Below are 19517 nucleotides of genomic sequence, written 5' to 3' on the forward strand. Positions count from 1 at the left end.
GTGCCCCACCCCCTTGTCACCAGCTGTGTCTCAGCGCCCCACCCCCTGTCACCAGCTGTGTGACCAGCTGTCTCAGCGCCCCACCCCCTTGTCACCAGCTGTGTGACCAGCTGTGTCTCAGTGCCCCACCCCCTTGTCACCAGCTGTGTGACCAGCTGTGTCTCAGTGCCCCACCCCCTGTCACCAGCTGTGTGACCAGCTGTGTCTCAGTGCCCCACCCCCTTGTCACCAGCTGTGTCTCAGCGCCCCACCCCCTGTCACCAGCTGTGTCACCAGCTGTGTCTCAGCGCCCCACCCCCTGTCACCAGCTGTGTCACCAGCTGTGTCTCAGCGCCCCACCCCCTGTCACCAGCTGTGTCATCAGCTGTGTCTCAGCGCCCTACCCCCTTGTCACCAGCTGTGTCACCAGCTGTGTCTCAGTGCCCCACCCCCTGTCACCAGCTGTGTCATCAGCTGTGTCTCAGTGCCCCACCCCCCTGTCACCAGCTGTGTCTCAGTGCCCCACCCCCTTGTCACCAGCTGTGTCACCAGCTGTGTCTCAGTGCCCCACCCCCTTGTCACCAGCTGTGTCTCAGCGCCCCACCCCCTGTCACCAGCTGTGTGACCAGCTGTCTCAGCGCCCCACCCCCTTGTCACCAGCTGTGTGACCAGCTGTGTCTCAGTGCCCCACCCCCTTGTCACCAGCTGTGTGACCAGCTGTGTCTCAGTGCCCCACCCCCCTGTCACCAGCTGTGTCTCAGTGCCCCACCCCCTGTCACCAGCTGTGTGACCAGCTGTGTCTCAGTGCCCCACCCCCCTGTCACCAGCTGTGTGACCAGCTGTCTCAGCGCCCCACCCCCTTGTCACCAGCTGTGTCACCAGCTGTGTCTCAGTGCCCCACCCCCTTGTCACCAGCTGTGTCTAAGTGCCCCACCCCCCTGTCACCAGCTGTGTCTCAGTGCCCCACCCCCTTGTCACCAGCTGTGTGACCAGCTGTGTCTCAGTGCCCCACCCCCTGTCACCAGCTGTGTGACCAGCTGTGTCTCAGTGCCCCACCCCCTGTCACCAGCTGTGTCTCAGTGCCCCACCCCCTTGTCACCAGCTGTGTGACCAGCTGTGTCTCAGTGCCCCACCCCCTTGTCACCAGCTGTGTCTCAGCGCCCCACCCCCTGTCACCAGCTGTGTCACCAGCTGTGTCTCAGCGCCCCACCCCCTTGTCACCAGCTGTGTCTCAGCGCCCCACCCCCTGTCACCAGCTGTGTCACCAGCTGTGTCTCAGCGCCCCACCCCCTTGTCACCAGCTGTGTCTCAGTGCCCCACCCCCTGTCACCAGCTGTGTGACCAGCTGTGTCTCAGTGCCCCACCCCCTTGTCACCAGCTGTGTCTCAGTGCCCCACCCCCTGTCACCAGCTGTGTGACCAGCTGTGTCTCAGTGCCCCACCCCCTTGTCACCAGCTGTGTCTCAGCGCCCCACCCCCTGTCACCAGCTGTGTCACCAGCTGTGTCTCAGCGCCCCACCCCCTGTCACCAGCTGTGTGACCAGCTGTGTCTCAGCGCCCCACCCCCTTGTCACCAGCTGTGTCTCAGTGCCCCACCCCCTGTCACCAGCTGTGTGACCAGCTGTGTCTCAGTGCCCCACCCCCTTGTCACCAGCTGTGTCTCAGTGCCCCACCCCCTGTCACCAGCTGTGTGACCAGCTGTGTCTCAGTGCCCCACCCCCTGTCACCAGCTGTGTCTCAGTGCCCCACCCCCTGTCACCAGCTGTGTCACCAGCTGTGTCTCAGTGCCCCACCCCCTTGTCACCAGCTGTGTCACCAGCTGTGTCTCAGTGCCCCACCCCCCTGTCACCAGCTGTGTCTCAGTGCCCCACCCCCTGTCACCAGCTGTGTCTCAGTGCCCCACCCCCTGTCACCAGCTGTGTCACCAGCTGTGTCTCAGCGCCCCACCCCCTTGTCACCAGCTGTGTCTCAGCGCCCCACCCCCTTGTCACCAGCTGTGTCACCAGCTGTCTCAGCGCCCCACCCCCTTCAGCTGTTCTTTAGGAAGAGCCGCTCAGGGCTGGAGAGCGGCCTCAGGCTCTGGGCTTCCTTCAAGACAGCCGACTCAGTATACAGAATGGTCATCCTTGCACAGATTCCTTCCGCCAGTGCCCTCCTTTGGCTGTCTAACACCTGCTAAAGTTAGCTATGGGGTAGGGGCGGCCCCTGTCCCCGAGGGCCTGGTGTCCATTTCCATTCTGCTCTGGTTATGGGCAAGTCAAGTCCCCCACTTGCAACAGTGTCCTCCAGGTCACGTCTGCTCCAGCCCAGGAACCCAGAGCGCGGGTCCCAGTGCATGCAGGCTGTGGTGGGGCTGACGGACAGGATCTGGGGTCCGAGGGGGTGATCACGGTGACCTTGAGCTATTCCGATCTTTTCTAGGAGCATTCTGGGCGTCTGCGTCTGGTATTAACCCCTAGAGATCAAAACGCCCGACGCTTCACCAGCTGTGTCTCAGTGGCTGGCAGCACCCTGGGGCTGCAGTAGACTATTGGTAAGCTTCTGTGAAGTGAACGAGTGAGTACTGTGCTCAGACGATTGGCCCCGTATCTCTTACTAACGAGGGAGGAAATTCGTTGTCCCTCCGTTAAATAAATGAGTTTCTGGAGGGACAGGCACCACAGCTGACGCTGACATGGCGCCTGCTCCTACCGAGGAGTGCTCTAACCGTCCCCGCCTTCGCTGGTTAAGCTTTATCAAGACTCCAGGGCAGCTTTAATAATTCTGCTACTCAGCCAGCCAATGGGCTGCGGGCGGCCTCGCCTACAGCCAGCCCTGCCCGGGCCCGCCGGCTCGTCCTCCGCAGGTGCCGCCGCCGCGCCGTGCAGCACCGACTCGGTAAGGCTGGGCTGCGCGGGCGGGCCGGGGGCGGGGGGCGCGCTGCGGCACCGGGTCCAGGCAGGGACGCCGGCGGGGTCCGGATGCTGCGCGGCTGGGCAGCGTAGGAGCGGGGCGCCCAAGGGAATTCCAGCATCTTCGCGTGGCGGGATTCGTGGATAACTCAAAACCAGAGCGGGGCGCGACTCGTCTGTGCCCCTTAGGGTCAGTCAGCCCGCGGGGTCCGCCCTGTGCGGGGCGGAAGGACGCTCGGCCCCCGGCTGGGCGCGGCGCCGCCGACCCTCTCCCCGCCGCGCAGCGGTCAGGTCGCACAGTGGGCGCGGGGCTCCCAGCGCAGCCCGAGCGCGACGGTGAGCAGGACCGGGCTCTCCCCGCAGCTTCCGCCGCCGGTCGCGGGCAGGTGGGCGCGAGAGGCTGCCAAGGCCGCGCCAGCCCCGGAGAAGGCGTGGGGCTCCGGAGCCCAGTGGGCCAGGGCGGCACCGCGGCCTGAGCCCAGAGCGGCCGCTTTCCTCGTGCGCCGGCGGCAGTCCTGCTTTGCTTCTTGGAAGCGGAAGGAAACGCAGATGAAGGCTGATCCTACTTTTTTAAAACGAAAATACTTTGAAGAGATAAAAACCCCAAGTAACTATCTGATTAAGCACAGAGCCGCGCTCCCAACAGGTCCCCCTTCCCAGCAGGTTTTGTAGGAAACTGGTGACTTAGTGAGTTACTGAATAAAATGAAAGGCAGTTTAACCTTTTGAGGCATGGATTTTGCTGCGCAGGCCTCCTGGTTCTGGTCACTCTGTTAAGGTAGCTAAGTGCACATGAGCCTGTGTGTGTGAGGGGCTGAAGAAAACGGGAAGAAACTGAGAATTTTTAAAGAAAATAAATTCTCGTGTAATGAAACGAGGACACAGGCCCTGAAAACAGAGCAGCAAGTACACCTGCCGTCAGAGCCCTTGTCCTGTGACCCTGCTAGGTGGGCTGCAGCCTCCCCTGCCCTGCACCAAGGAGACGTTCCGTCTGATGAATTCCTGGGAAGGTTTTCGGGAACTCTAGACCTAGAAATTTCCTACCTGTAATTTTGCACAAGGGAGAAGAAAGGGGGACCCACACTCATGTCCATAAAAACTCCAGTCAGGGGGCCGGCGTTGTGGCATAGCCGGTTAGGCTGCCACCTGCAGTGCCGGCATCCCATATGGGCTCTGGTTGGAGTGCTGGCTGCGCCATTTCCGATCCAGCTGCCTGCTGGTGTGCCGGGGAAAGCAGCGGAGGATGGCCCACTGGCCCAAGTGCTGGGGCTGCACCTGCCTGGCCTACCAGGTGTACGTTCTTCTTTAGTTCTCTTTGTATAGCTTTGCTTCCTCACTTACCTCTGCTCTCTGTCTCACATCAGAATTCTGTCTTAAACAGACAAGGACCCCTGAGCAACCAGTATTCAAGCATATTTGTTTCCTTCTAAACTACTAGCCAGTGAGTGAAAAGTTGATGGCAGTGCTGCCAGCAAGCAGGTCCTTGCAAGCTGTTTGGGGCCCTGGTGGGAGAGGTGCCGGGGGGGCACGGGGCTGGTGAGAATGCCGTGCAGGGTGCGTGTGGGCGTGGGGCAGGCTGATCTCCTAAGTCGATTTGGAACCATCACCATGCAGAGTTGGTTCTGTGCAGTGGTTTTGCCTCAGTTCTAAGAGCCTGTAATTACTCCTTCCTAGACTTGACCTTGCACTTGAACTCTATCTTAACATCCGTTGTAGTTTTTAAAAAGGCGAGTTTAGGAGTACACATGTTTTGCATCAAGGAGGCAGAAATCCGTGTCAGGGCCCAGCCCCCAACCTGGAAGTGGAGGGAATTAGAGTGGCCTCCCTTCCGGGGTGCTGTGTTTGGCCCCAGCCCAGGCAGTGGTCACTAAGTGACCTCAGGGCCTCAGGGGAGGTTTTGGGTGCTGGCCTGTGCATGTCCAAGCCCGGCCCTCCATGTCCATTAGTAACAACACTGTAGGAGCAGGCGCTGGGGCGTAGTAGGCTAAGTTTCCACCTAAGGCGCCAGCATCCCATATGGCACTGGTTCATATCCCAGCTGCTCCTTTTCTAGTCCAGCTCTCTGCTATGGCCTGGGAAAGCAGTGGAGGGTGGCCCAAGTGCTTGGGCCTCTGCACCCGCATGTAAGAGCCGGAGGAGGCTCCTGGCTCCTGGCTTTGGATGGGCCCAGCTCTGGCCATTGCAGCTGTGTGGGGAGTGAACCAGCAGATGGAAGACCTTTCTCTGTATTTCCCTCTCTTTGTAACTCTGCCTCTCAAATAAATAGATATTTATATATTATGTAATTATTATTTAAAATATTAATATTTTTTTATTTATTTGAGAGGCAGAGTTACAGAATGGCATAGGCTGAGAGAGAGAGGTCTTCCATCCCTGATTCATTCCCCAAATGGCTGTGATAGCCAGAGCTGGGCCAATCCAAAGCCAGGAGCCAGGAGCTTCTCTGGGTCTCCCACATGGGTGTGGGGGCCCCAGCACTTGGATCACCTTCTACTGCTTTCCCAGGCCACAGCAGAGAGCTGGATTAGTAGAGGAGCGGCTGGAACTTGAGCTGGTGCCCATATGGTACGCCAGCAGCTTTACTCTCTGTGCCACAGGGCCAGCCCCAGTAAATAAATCTTTAAAAACAAAACACTGTTAATTTCTCCTACAGCTCTGCAGTGAAGCCCTTTGGACACTCCCTGAGCTCTGTGGGTGTGTGCCTGGTTTCTGGTTTGGGCTGCAGCATTTGCCCTCGGGCAGGTATAATGAGCCCTCAACCATCCCGAAGGTGGAGCTCCGCTTTTCTGGGTGAAGTGCATCACAGCCAGTGGAACAGGATCTGAGTGCCCTTGGATGAACCAGCCATTCCAGAGCTCCCGCTAACCTTTCCCCTACTTTTGCACTGTCACGTCATGACCTGGGGGTGGAGTGGGGTATAGGTGCCTGGCTTCAGGCCATGGGAAGGTGGTGGGCGTGGGAGATGGGACAGGGTGGCTCCTTGGGCCCAGCGCTGTTGCACTTTGATCGCTTGCATTTTACCTTGGTTGGAAAAAACATTTAGTCACCCTGCAGGGTTATTGTTGGCAGGCCAGAGTTCTAAGGTTGGTGGAAGCTGAACTTGGATTCTGGAAGAACTGGGGCTTTGAGAACAAAGTGGGGTGGGGGAGCAGGGAGGGAGAGGGAAAGACAGTGCTGATGTTTCGTATTTGAGTGTCCTTTGGCGTCTGCCCTCTGCTTCTGACCCGGCTCCCCGATAACACAGCTGGGGAGGCAGTGCATGATGGCCCAGGCGCTCCACCTGGAATGGAGTTCCTGGTTCCGGACTCAACCTGGCCTAGACCTGGCCGTCGCGGCCGTCTGGGGGAGTGAACCAGCAGAAGGAACTCTGTCTCTCTCACTCACTCTGCCTTCCAAATTAATTAATTAATTAATCTTTTAAAAAAGCTTTTAAACGGGGGCCAGGATTTGACGTCCTGGTGAAGCTGTTGGCTAAGACGCCTGCGTCCCCTGTTGCAGCGCCTGGTTTGGAATCGCTGCTGCGCTTCCAGGCCAGCGTCCTGCTAATGCACACCTGGGAGGCAGCGGTGAGGGCTCGGACGACTGAGCCAGCCAACCTGATGAGGGCCAGCCCCACCTCCTGAGGACATTTGGAGACTGCACCGACGGTTGGGGGCTCTCTCTGTCTTGTCTCTCTGCCCCTCAAATAAACAAACTTTTTAAAAAGATAAAATGCTTTTTCAAGACAGAATATTCAAAATGTGTTCAAATGAGGTACCTCACACTTTAGCTTAAGGAGGCTGCCAGTGTGGTCCAATGGTAATTCCAGTCCTGTGCTTTTCTTGTGAGGATTTTGTTTGGTTTTCAAAATAAGCAGTACAAGCAGAGTTAAAAAGGGAGAAATGGGAACGCAGTGCAGAGTACGCTTCCTCCTTAATTGGCTTTCCCTCTCCAGTCACCACCACTACTGACAGTTTCTGTGATAATGTTAGAAGTAATCTGGGCTGTACAGGATATATTTTTATTTTTAATTTTCAGTTTTTTAAATTTTTTAGTCTATGCATTTGAAAGGCAGAGGACAGAGGCCTCCCCTCTGCTGGTTCTACTCCCTAAATTCCTTCAACAGCCAGGGGTGGGTCAGGCTGAACTGCAACCTGACGACTCAGTCTGGGTTTTCCGCCTGAGTGACAGGGACCCAGCTGCTCAGCCATCCCCAGCTGCCTCTCAGGTCCCACACTACCAGGAAGCTGGAATCAGGCACAGAGCTGGAACTGCAACCAGACACACAGATGTGGGGTGCAGGCTTCTCAAGTGGCCCCCAGATGCTGACTCCATGACACATTTTTAGCAGTCTACTGCTTTGCAGAACTGTGGGAGATTGTCCTGTTTGGTGATTTCAGGTATGGTGCTGCCTTTCTTCTCATGCCAACACTGAGTGAACCTTGGGTCCTGAGGCTCTGAGCTGGGATTGGCTGCCTGCTGGAGTCATGTGGCAACCTCAGTTCTGAGAAACCACCTTTGCGTTTCCTTTGTGTGCATTGTTCTGTGTCCAGGAATGTCTGGAACTCAATAATGAAAGAAATACGCTGCCGACTGAGGTGTTCCTGTCCAGGGATGTGGCAGGACAGTTGCCACCCATCAGCTGATCACTGGACGCTGAGCTCCTCGGGGAGAAGGAAAGCAGTGTTCTGTGCTCCTGATGCCGACGGTCTGGCACCTGTCCCAGGCACCGAGGGCGCATCCTAGAATCTTCCAGTCAGGGCTAAGTCCTATTTCTCTTACCAACATTGCTCGTTATTTGTTTATTTATTTATTTATTTTGACAGGCAGAGTGGACAGTGAGAGAGAGACAGAGAGAAAGGTCTTCCTTTGCCGTTGGTTCACCCCTCAATGGCTGGCGCACCGCGCTGATCCGATGGCAGGAGCCAGGTGCTTCTCCTGGTCTCCCATGGGGTGCAGGGCCCAAGCACTTGGGGCCATCCTCCACTGCACTCCCTGCAATAGGAATATTGGTAATAGGAACATTCTGTATCTTCATTTTAAAAGACCTATTTATTCATTTATTTATTTGAAAGAGTGACTGAGAGGAAGACCTCTTCCATCTACCTGAATGCCACAACAGCTGGAGCCAGGCCAGACCAAATCAGGGACCAGGAGCTCCATCTGGGTGTGCCGCGTGGGTGGCGGGGACTCAAATACCTAAGCCATCACCGTTGCCTTCCCAGGCCCATAGCGTGGAGCTGAGTTGGAAATAGAGCAGCTGGGTCTTGAACCAGCTCTGATACGGTCTGCGAGCCTCCCAGGGAGCAGCTCCACCTGCTGTGCTACTAAGTCCATTCCTGTGTTTTAATTATCTTTTAAATATTTGTTTATTTATTTTGAAAGTCAGAGTTACAGAAAGAGGGGGAGTGACAGAGAAGGGAGGGGGAGAGACAGAGAGAGAGAGAGAGAGAGAGAGCATCCACTGGTTCACTCCCCAGATGTTGCAACATCCATAGTGGGCCAGCTCAAAGGCAGGAGCCAGGAGCTTCATCTGGGTCTGCCACATGGGTGCAGAGCCCAGGCACTTAGGCCATGCTGTGCTGCTTGCCCAGGCCATTAGCAGAGAGCTGCATTGGAGTGAAGCAGCTGGACACAAACCAGCGCCCGTATGGGGTGCTGGGCTCACAGGTGGCAGCTTTACCTGCTATGCCACAATGCTCAGCCTCATGTATTTTCATTTTTAAAAGAACAAAAATGAATGAAATGCCATATACACCTAAATATCCATCTATCCACCTGTCTATATCCTTGTCTATATACCTATCCACACATCTATCTCCGTATTTTTTTTGACAGGTAGAATTATAGACAGACAGACAGAAAAGTCTTCCTTCTGTTGGTTCACTCCCCAAATGGCCGCTATGGCCAGTGCTGCGCTGATCCGAAGCCAGGAGCCAGGTGCTTACTCCTGGTCTCCCATGCGGGTACAGGGCCCGAGCACTTGGGCCATCCTCCACTGCCTTCCTGGGCCACAGCATAGAGCTGGACTGGAAGAGGAGCAACCGGGACTAGAACCCGGCACCCATATGGGATGTCGGCGCCGCAGGCAGAGGATTAACCTAGTGAGCCACGGCGCCGGCCCCCATCTCCATATTGATTAATTAGCAAGACTGTGGAAACACTGCCAGAACAGAAGCAATTTCCTAGATCTTGGTTGTTACATGAAGTCTCTTCTCGGAGGTTCCTCATCACACAGCAAAGCTGATTGTTTGTTTTATCAGACAAAGGTGGTTTCCACATCACCGTTTTCCCTGGTGTGTTTTGAAATCTGCCAGCACACTTTGCCTGGTGCTGGCCTTTCGCCTCCTTGGCGCAGACTGCTTTCTGTCTGGGCCGCGGGCCTGGGGCGCTCCTGCAGGAGCGAGGCCACTCCGCGTGAGGGCCAGGCCTGTTCCTGAAGAGAATGGGCTCTGCTAGGACGGGCATGGGTTCTGCGGCCAGCATTAGGGTTCACAGGCCCCCGGCCTCTGAGGGGAGGTCGTTTTGCTGAAAAGAATTGGTCATGAAGAAAGGAAACACGTTTGCCATATTGCCAAGGTTCTGGGGAAGGAGGTGAACAAGCTATTAAAGTGAAAGTAATCTTGCCAAAATGGAGTAAGATGCTTCAGTGTCTCCCCTCCCAATTCATTCATTTCATTTTCAATACTGGAGGACACTCTGTGGTCCTCACAATGTGGTTTAGAGAAGTAAATAAAGATGTGTGTCCATGAGAAACTAGCAACTTATTTTTGGAGCTTAAACACATGACTTAGAAGTGGGTCTTTTGCTAGCAAGTGCAAGTAAAAATGCTGAGGGACAGACAGAGTTCCTGTGCTTTGGGGATGCGGATGCAGGGGCCGAGCTGAGCAGGTCCCCAGGAGAGGGGAGCCTAAGCTAAGTGCCAAGAAGAGAGAAGTGGACAACGCACAGAACTCCCAGCTCTGGGAGGTGGCCAGTGGGCTTGGCTGGCCAGAGTGGACGTGGCAGAGAAGGTGTGGCCAGATGAACTCTGGACTGACGAGATAAGTTTTAATTATTTATTTATTTAAACAATAAACAGGTTGCACCATCTGGTTCTGCATCTTAGTGACTTTTTTTTAAGGATTTATTTATTTATTTGAAAGGCAGAGTTAGAGAGAGGCAGAAGCAGAGGCAGAGGCAGAGAGAGAGAGAGAGAGAGAGAGAGAGGGAGGGAGGGAGGTCTTCCATCTGCTGGTTCACTCCCCAAATGGCCGCAGTGGCTTCAGCTGGGCTGATCCGAAGCCAGGAGTCAGGAGCTTCATCCAGGTCTCTGATGCAAGTGCAGGGGCCCAAGGACTTGGGCCGTCCTCTGCTGCTTTCCCGGGCTCATTATCAGGGAGCTGCATCGGAACGCAAACCAGCGCAGGTATGGGATGCCAGCACTGCATGTGGTGGTCAAGCCTCTACACCGCAGTGCGCAGCCCTCCTGGTGATTTTTTGAGTAGAGTAATGTAAGGTGCTTAAGTGCTCTGGTGTGGACCTTGGCGATGCGTCTCCTCCAGTGGCTCTCAAGACTGTTGAAAACATTCTCTCCCCCCTTCCTTCTTCCCTTCCTTCCTCCCTCCCTTGTGTGTGTGTGTGTGTGTGTGTGTGTGTGTGTGTGTGAGAGAGAGAGAGAGAGAGAGAGAGAGAGAGAGCAAGAGAGCGAGAGCGAGAGAGAGAGAGAGAGAGAGAGAGAAAGGAAGAAGCAGAAAGCAAGAAATCTTCTATCTGCTGGTTCATTCCCCCAGTGATTGCAACAGAGGGACTGGACAGAGCGAAGTCAGGAGCTGGATACTCCAGCCAGGCCTCCTGCAGCGTGGTGGGGCCCACGTACTTGGGGTGTGACTCCCAGCTTTCCAGGCACATTAGAAGGGAGCTGCAGCAGAAACAGAGTCTTCAGAATGTATACGGGGCTGCATCTGGGATGCAGCTTAACCTGCCGCCACCATTCTAGCTCATCCCAGGACTCCTGAAGGGTTCTGATGCTCCCTGGGGTGGCAGAGCCCTGAGTGGTTTCAGGCAGAGAGGTCTGTGGGTGATCCCTACCCGAGCCAGCAGCCAGGGCTCATGTCCACTGGGGTTAGAGGTGAAGTCGGGCTCCAGGCCACCATGCTTGCTTCTCAGAAATGACTTGTGTGTTTTCCCTGACAATGAACACATCCATGCTCCGGGCAGTGCTGGTCCACGGGGACAGAGGGCATGTTGGCCTTGGCACACTCCATACAATGCTGGACGTCCCCCAGCAGCCAGCAGGTTGCTGCCACAGTGACCCCTCTGGTTTTCCAGAGCTGACCCGAGGACTCAGAGCGGCCTTGCCTGAGGGACGTCCCCAGGGGTCCGTTCTGTCACTCACCCAGAACTGCTTGTAGGGGAGGAGCAGCCGGGCTGCTGACCGGAGGTGAGCCCTCTGCAGCCAGTTCGCTCTGCGCAGAGCTGCGGTCCAGAGGTCGGGGGCTGGGGCAGGGACCGAGTGAGTGACAGGGAGAGGGTGAGCCCCCTGTCCACCCACGTCTGCTTGCTCGTTCTCAGCTCTCTTCCTCTTCCCTCGGCCGCGTCTCTGGTGCAGCATTTGCGTCCTCTGCTCCAGGCATCCTGGGCCTGGGCGCGGGTGCACACTCTGCCGCGCAGGTTAGAACCCAGCGGTCGTGCTGTGCAAACTTCGTGGCAGGAGCCAGGACTTTTTCTCCGCCTTGGGCTGTGGTGTGCCTCAGATTCTGGGCACCCTGGGGGTGATGTAGATTAGAGAGCAACTGAGGGGGGCTCATGAGGTGTGTGTGTGTGTGTGTGTGTACGTGTGCGCGTGCACGCGCGCGCTCCTGTTTGGGAGTGGGTAGAAGAGGGAGAGCTGGGAGAGGCGTGAGGGCCAGGCTGCTGCTGGTGGACAGCTGTGAGCAGAACGAGCCCAGGCGGGGCAGCATGCCTGCCCACATGAGCAGCGGTGGGGCATGGCCCAAGAGCAGCTCTGGTCTGTTGATGCCCGGGCAAGGCTAGTGCTGGCAGTGGTCTAAAGAGACTGGTGGGAGGAGGGCACAGGCATATGGAGAAGGGGCCAGGGTGATACCCGGCTTGTATCATTCAGCATAGCAGAGAGTTTGAAAGCAGGGGTCGTGTGCACAGGTTGCAGTGAAAGCCCTGGGCAGGGCCTGGGCCGGGCAGACTGCTGGGGGCTGGGGAGCAGGATGGAGCTGCCCAGCAGCTCAGAAGCACGGGGTGAGGGGCCGCAGCAGGTGTGCCTGCTGACCGGGCAGTGGGGCTGCTCCGCAGAGACCAGTGGTTCCTTACGCGGTGTGCTGGGGATGTGGCATTGCCCCCAGCTGCCTGTGGAGGTGAGGGACTGGTGCTCGCCCAGCCCCGAGCCCCTGCGGTGCCTTGTGCCGCCCTGCTTGCGGCGGCCTCTGGAAGGCTGAGGGTAGGGAGAGGCCGCCCAGCACGAGGTGGCCGGGATCCAGACCCGGGCCCGGCCTGCCAGCTGGAGCCCACACAGCTGGCCCGCGGGCCCTTCCTCTCCCAGCCACCGGGACTCCCAGCTGTGCCGCGCCAGCACACGGGAGCAGTGCTGTGGGACGCCAGGAGTCCTGCCAAGCGGGAGGGTTGGAGTCAGAACACGCAGGTGCCCGTGGCCTCCCGCCCTCACCGAGAGGTGGCCAGAGGAGAGAGGAGGGGCAGGTGCCTCCAGGCAGGCTGGGCCTGTCTCAGGCCTTGCTGTGGCAGAAAACGGGCAGGTTCTAACACAGCGGGAAGGACTGGCACGAGCAGCCACCTTCTTGGAGCCCCTGGGCCTGCGCTGTTGGCTGCTGGGGCGAGCTGAGTGGAGATGGGCGGTGAGCAGCTGAAGCCAGGAGCCAGGTGCTTCCTCCAGGTCTCCCATGCGGGTGCAGGGGCCCAAGGTCTTGGGCCATCTTCCAGTGCTTTCCCAGGCCACAGCAGAGAGCTAGATCGGAAGTGGAGTAGCTGGGTCTCAAACTGGCGCCCATATGGGATGCTGGCGCTCCAGGCCAGTGCGTCAACCCACTTCACCACAGCGCCAGCCCCGCTCAAGCAGGTTTGACTGCAGACTCAGCCTCTGGCGGAGGCAGGCTCGGCCCTCCTGGGAGCTCTCAGCCTGTGCGTGGGGGCCCTGGATCCGTATGCTGCTCTCTGAGAGCCGGACCTCGTTTCTCAATGCAGCGCCAGTGCACGCCTGCGGCCGCTGTGCACACCTGGAGGTCAGGGCCTCCGGCCGGTGTGGACTCACTGGCGGATGTTTTGGGGTCCCCTCTGCCGGCCTCCAGGGGCTGTTGTGAAGACTGGGACTTGTCTCAGGCCCGCTAGTCACTTCCTGGGTCAGCTGGGTGTGGCCTGGGATTGACCAGGCCAGTGGGTAGTGATTTCCCCTGGTGTGGCCTCTGTGGTCATCCCAGCCTCTAAGCAGAAGCAGCTAGACAGGGGAGAGGGTGCAAAATATGGTGACAAAAATCCACATCCAGCTTTTTGAAGGTTTATTTATATATTTGAATGTCGGAGTTACAGAGAGAGAGGGAGAGACACTCAGAGAGATCTTCCCTCTGTTGGTTCATCCCACAGATGGCTGCGGGAGCCAGGAGCTTCTTCCAGAATTCCCACATGGGTGGAGGGGACCCAAGGGCTTTGCCCAGTTTGCACTGCTTTCTCACGTGTATCAGCAAGGAAGCTGGATTGAAAATGGAGGAGCCAGGACGTGAACAGGTGCCCATATGGACTACCGCTGTCACAGGCAGTGACTTTACCTGCTGTGCCACAGCGCTGGCCCCCAAATCCAATATTTTAATGAAAAACATTAAATCTCTTAAATGGGAAAAAAACTTAAAATGAATTCTATATGAAAAATTTTCTAATATCTAGGAAAGCGCATGACGCCAGTGCTGTGGCACGGTGGATTAAGCCATGGCCTGTAGCACTGGCATCCTCCATGGGCACTGGTTCAAGCCCCCAGTGCGCCACTTGTGATCCAGCTCCCTGCTAATGTGCACCAAGAAAGCAGTGGAAGAGGGCCCACGTCCTTGGGCCCGTGCACAGAGGAGAGACCTGGACGAAGCTCCTGACTTCGGCCTGGCCCAGCCCCAGTCATTGCGGTCACTCGGGGGTGAACCAGAAGATGGAAGCTCTCTCTCTCTCTCTGTAAGTCTGCCTTTCAAAGAAGTAAATAAATCTTAGAGAAGTGCTGTGCTGTGTCATGTGCTTCCACTTCTCCCCAGGTAACCGCTGAAGCTGGCAGAGGCTCACCTGGCTGCGGCCTTCAGCTCCCAGGCGCTGCGGACGCCATGGACCTGCATCGAAGCCGAGAAGTCCTTCAGGAAATCCGTCTCCCTGCACTGCATTCCTGGAAAAAGAGGATCATGAGATTCAAGGTTTTCCCATGCTTGTTTAGGTCCATGTACAGCAGATACTTTGCCACCTGGGAGTGGGTCTCGTGTCTCCCAGACGGCACGGCAGCAGCTCTATCCCTGGTGCTCAGGCGTACGGAGCAGCCTCACGTGCGTCCTGGCGCACTGAGCTCTTGAAGAAACCCGGTGAGGCAGGTAGAGCGGCTCGCATGCTGTAGAACAGCTAAGGAGACGGGCTCTGAGGGTAAGCAGCCAACCTACAAAAGGAGACTGGAGACTAGCACCCTAGATTCCTTGTCAAAAAGGACTTTTCCCGAACTTAGGCGGCTTGATTTCATAGTTGCCTTGCTGGCGGACTACTCCAGCGTGTGAACGGTCTGTGTGGTCCAGTGCTGCTCCGCCCCTCCACCTCTTCTCCGTTCTGATCACCTGCAGAGGTGGACATTTATTTCCTTGTTTTAGTGGGAGTCTTACTTTCATTAACAAATAAGTGTGAATCGATGTGCATTTGAAAAATTAAGATCCGCTCATCAAGTGTCAAGTGAGAGCTACCCAGCCTCCCGAGGGGGCTGCCATTCAGTTTGTGGGTTCTCCAGGCCCCTCTTGCCAGACAGCCAAGGAGAGGGCTGTTAGGAGCGCTTAGAAGCAGCTGCAGTAGGGAGAGGAGTCCTGGGAGCCGGCTCTGCTGCACGGGTGTCCTGGGGTGCAGCTGATGGTTGCCAGTGAGCGAGTCTACTGCAGCGGTGGATGGCTTTCAAATAAATAAATAAATCTTTAAAAAAAGTGAATAGAATAATGATCCCCCATTGCTGGTCTTCTAGTTTTAATAGCTATCAAAACTGCCAATTTCTTTCTTTCTTTTTTCTTTTTTTTGACAGGCAGAGTTAGACAGTGAGAGAGGAGACAGAGAGAAAGGTCTTCCTTCCATTGGTTCACCCCGCAATGGCCGCTGCGGCCGGCGTGCTGTGCTGATCCGAAGCCAGGAGCCAGGTGCTTCTCCTGGTCTCCCATGGGGTGCAGGGCCCAAACACTTGGGCCATCCTCCACTGCACTCCCGGGCCACAGCAGAGAGCTGGCCTGGAAGAGGGGCAACCGGGACAGAATCCGGTGCCCCGACTGGGACTAGAACCTGGTGTGCCGGTGCCGCAGGCGGAGGATTAGCCTAGTGAGCCGCAGTGCCGGCCCCAATTTCATAGAACTCTTGTCTCTGTCCCCCACTCCTTTTGTGGTGTAAAGGGTAGAGTATTTTCTAGAAAAAAAATTTTTTAGGATTTATTTATTTGAGAGGCAGAGGCAGAGAGAGAGATATTCTATCAGTTGGTTCACTCTCCAAATGACTCAATGGCCAGAGCTAGGCTGATCTGAAGCCAGGAGCCAGGAGCTTCCTCCAGTCTCCCACGTGGGTGCAGAGGCCCAGGGACTTGGGACGTCTTCTACTGCTTTCCCAGGCCACGGCAGAGAGCTGGATCAGAAATAGAGCAACCAGGACTTGAACTGGTACTGCAAAGGCTTAACCCACTATGCCACAGCACCAGCCCCTCCAGCCAATTCTTGACATGGAGTTAGGACTCCTGTACATACTTTGGGTCCGTCAGGGTCTTGATCAGGAGTGAAGGGAGAGGCAGGGTGGGAGCCGAGGTCTCAGGGCGCCCTCCATGGAGCAGGCTGGGGAGAGGACTCCGCCGTGTTAGTCCGGGGGAGCTCGGGAGTCTGTTAAACCGGTGCAGGGGGTGATCCGATGTCGGGGAGCTGTCTCGGGGGGGCCTTGGCTTAGAGGAGGAAGGGAAGAGGCTGCCTGTGGCTGGCACCGCTGCAGGATTCCCAGTGGTGACAGCGAGGTCCCCTAGTTCCCCACTGCCCGGTGCCCCAGCCGCTCAGTCCCCAGGGCCGCGGGGGCGGTCACGGCGTGGGTTGTGGGGGGACATAGCCGACAGTTCTCTCGTCTGTTTCCAGAATGGCATCATCACTAGCATGTACCCAGCAGGCCCCTCCAGTTGGCTCATCGTGGTGGTGGGTGTGATGTCCTCAACGTACGGCAAAATGGACCCCTCCTTGGGAATCATTGCCAGAATCAGTGAGACCCTCGACATGATGTAAGTGATCTTTTTAAAAAATGTTTATTGGCTTATTATAAAGAATATTTTATTATTATTTTTAAGGATTTATTTTTAATTGAGAGGCAGAGGGACATAGAGAGAGGGAGGTAGATCTTCCATATGCTGCTTCACTCCCCAGATGCCTCCAACAGACAGAGATAGGACAAAACCAGAAGCCAGAAATTCCACCCTCGTCTTACTTGTGGGTGGCAGGAACCTAAGTATTTAGGGCATTATCCCTTGCCTCCTAAGCACATTAGCAGGGAGCTGGATCAGAATTGCAAAGTGGCCCAAACTAGAGCCAGGCACTCTAATATTTTTATGTGGGTGTTCCAAGTGATGGCTTAACTTGCTATGCCACAATGTCTGTCCTCAAGGCTATTTTAAAGGACATAAATGTACAGTCAGATGAAAAGATACATAGGACGAGGTCTGGAAAGACCCGTAGCCAGTTCAGTTGCACCACACTCTTGGGACAAGGATATGGTCTTGTTCACCTTCCTGGGAGCCAAGTGGAGTAGTCTTGACAAATCTCCAAACATAGAGAAAGTTACTAAGCTGTCATTTAAAAAAATATTTATTTATTTATTTATTTATTTATTTATTTATTTATTTGAAAGACAGAGTTACAGAGAGGCAGAGGCAAGAGGAAAGAGAGAGAGAGATCTTTCATCCACTGGTTCCCTCCCCAGTGGCTGCAACAGCTGGAGCTGGGCCGATCCGAAGCCAGGAGCCAGGAGCTTCCTCCGGGTCTCCCACCTGGGTGCAGGGGCCCATCTTCCACTGCTTTCCCAGGCCATTTGCAGGGAGCTGGATCACAAGTGGCACAGCTGGGACACAAACCGGTGCCCCGTGCAGTGCCGGCATTGCAGGCGGCGGCTTTCACCTGCTCCTCCACAGCGCTGGCCCCTGGGGTCCCGGGCTGTGCTGGGCTCCTGGTGGGCGCACTCCCGAGAGCAGCTGGGCAACGCCCAGCATGTGTTTCCCGAGTGCCTCTGGTGTCCCTTATTCCCTGCCCTCCAAACGTTGGCCCTGACTCTCACCTTGGACCTGGGGATCAGACCCTGTGCTGCGGTGACGTCATTGAGGTCTTGCCAGTGCCAGCGAGGAAGCTCCAGGGAGGGGAGGCGCAGGTGCCTGGCGGGGTCACAGGAGGAGCGGGGTCACAGGAGGAGCGGGGGGGGGGGGGGGGAGGGAGGGTCACAGGAGGAGGGGGCGGGGTCACAGGAGGAGGGGCAGGGTCACAGAGGAGGGGCGGGGTCACAGGCAGAGGGGGCGGGGTCACAGGAGGAGGGGGATCACAGGAGGAGGGGTGGCTCACAGGAGGAGGGGCGAGGTCACAGGAGGAGGGGCGGGGTCACAGGAGGAGGGGGCGGGGTCACAGGAGGAGGGGCAGGGTCACAGAGGAGGGGCGGGGTCACAGGTGGAGGGAGCAGGGTCACAGGCAGAGGGGGCGGGGCCACAGGAGGAGGGGCGGGGTCACAGGAGGAGGGGGGTCACAGGAGGAGGGGCGGGGTCACAGGAGGAGGGGGGTCACAGGAGGAGGGGCGGGGTCTCAGGAGGAGGGGCGGGGTCACAGGAGGAGGGGCGAGGTCACAGGAGGAGGGGCGGGGTCACAGGAGGAGGGGCGGGGTCACAGGAGGAGGGGTGGGGTCACAGGAGGAGGGGCGGGGTCACAGGAGGGGCGGGGTCACAGGAGGAGGGGTGGGGTCACAGGAGGAGGGGCGGGGTCTCAGGAGGAGGGGCGGGGTCACAGGAGGGGCGGGGTCACAGGAGGAGGGGGTCACAGGAGGGGCGGGGTCACAGGAGGGGCGGGGTCACAGGAGGAGGGGCGGGGTCACAGGAGGAGGGGCGGGGTCTCAGGAGGAGGGGTGGGATCACAGGAGGGGCGGGGTCACAGGAGGAGGGGGTCACAGGAGGGGCGGGGTCACAGGAGGAGGGGCGGGGTCACAGGAGGAGGGGGTCACAGGAGGGGCGGGGTCACAGGAGGGGCGGGGTCACAGGAGGAGGGGGTCACAGGAGGGGCGGGGTCACAGGAAGGGCGGGGTCACAGGAGGAGGGGCGGGGTCTCAGGAGGAGGGGTGGGGTCACAGGAGGGGCGGGGTCACAGGAGGAGGGGGTCACAGGAGGGGCGGGGTCACAGGAGGAGGGGCGGGGTCATAGGAGGAGGGGGCGGGGTCACAGGAGGAGGGGTGGGGTCACAGGAGGGGTGGGGTCACAGGAGGGGGCGGGGAAGCTGGGGCTCCAGCAGCTCCAGCAGCTCCAGCAGCTCCAGCTCTGGGGTCTGTGCTTGTCCAGTGCACGCAGAGCCTCCCTGTAGGGCCCTGCCTGGGACACGGGCAGCGTGTGAGCAGACGGTGGGACCCGGGCGCCCAGGGACCTCGTGCGGCCGCCGCCTCGGGCTTCCCCGCACGCTCGGCTCCTGGTCGAACACGCCGCGGTGTCTCGCAATGGCCGAGCTGTCCCATGCCAGATACTCAGTCCCAGTGTCGTGTGCTGTTTTCACTGACGAACATTTTAGGACCCAGACAATGGGACAAGTACCCCCCCCCCATGCTGGTCCCAGAATCGTGCCTTGTGTTTCAGGCCAGGAACTCCGCGTGCAAGGGGCAGTGCGGGGTCAGGGCTAAGCTACAAGTGAAGTGGTGCATCCCTGTAACCCTTCCTGCTTGTTCCGTGCTAAAGGAGTGAGAAATAAATTAGCTGAAGTGTAACAAATGAAAACCTCCTCATAGCTCAGGAGTGAATTTCATCCTGAGGACAAAACACAAGCAGATTGCCCTCGACTGTGAATTTGAAAGACAGGACTGCAGAGAGGGAGAGACAGAGACACAGAGACACAGAGAAAGGGAAAGATACTGATTTTCTGTCTGCTGATTCACTCCCTAAATGTCTGCAACAAACCAGGAGCCCGAAACTCCATATGGGTTTTCACTGGAGGCGGCAGGGGCCCACGCGCTGGAGCCTTCCTTGACTGCTTTCCCAGGTGCGCTAGCAAGGAGCTGGATTGCGGCGGAGCACGGGGACTGGAGCTGGGACATGCCCTGTAAAGCTTTTCTAGTGGCTGTTGTTTCTGATTAAGATGGTACTCCTAGCAGGTACCGCCCAGCCATCCCAAGTAAGCACTTCACACTTCGGAGAGGAGCCGGAGCTCTTTCCCAGCACCTTCTAAATGTGGCCAGTCACTCAGCCCCGCCGAAGTGAGCGT

The 19517-nt window shown here is 57.3% G+C and overlaps 1 protein-coding gene across 8 annotated transcripts in view; it reads left to right on the forward strand.

Moving 5' to 3' along the window:
* The window catches only part of LOC103346593 (carnitine O-palmitoyltransferase 1, liver isoform), an 87197-nt gene that overhangs the window by 36121 nt on the left and 31559 nt on the right, over positions 1 to 19517 (forward strand). For 3 of the 8 annotated variants that reach the window (XM_070064023.1, XM_070064107.1, XM_051827863.2), the window contains 3 exons: positions 2400 to 2511; positions 14085 to 14237; positions 16167 to 16306. In XM_070064023.1, the coding sequence (XP_069920124.1) occupies positions 14151 to 14237; positions 16167 to 16306 (227 nt within the window). In that variant the 5' untranslated portion in view covers positions 2400 to 2511; positions 14085 to 14150. Of the gene's footprint in view, positions 1 to 2399; positions 2512 to 2704; positions 2856 to 10237; positions 10256 to 11125; positions 11270 to 14084; positions 14238 to 16166; positions 16307 to 19517 lie in introns of those variants that run through there. The other 5 variants (XM_070064052.1, XM_051827860.2, XM_051827858.2 and 2 more) reach the window with 4 other exon arrangements.

This window comes from Oryctolagus cuniculus, chromosome 1 (genome assembly GCF_964237555.1).
Source record: "Oryctolagus cuniculus chromosome 1, mOryCun1.1, whole genome shotgun sequence".
In the NCBI taxonomy this organism is placed as follows: Eukaryota; Metazoa; Chordata; class Mammalia; order Lagomorpha; family Leporidae; genus Oryctolagus; species Oryctolagus cuniculus.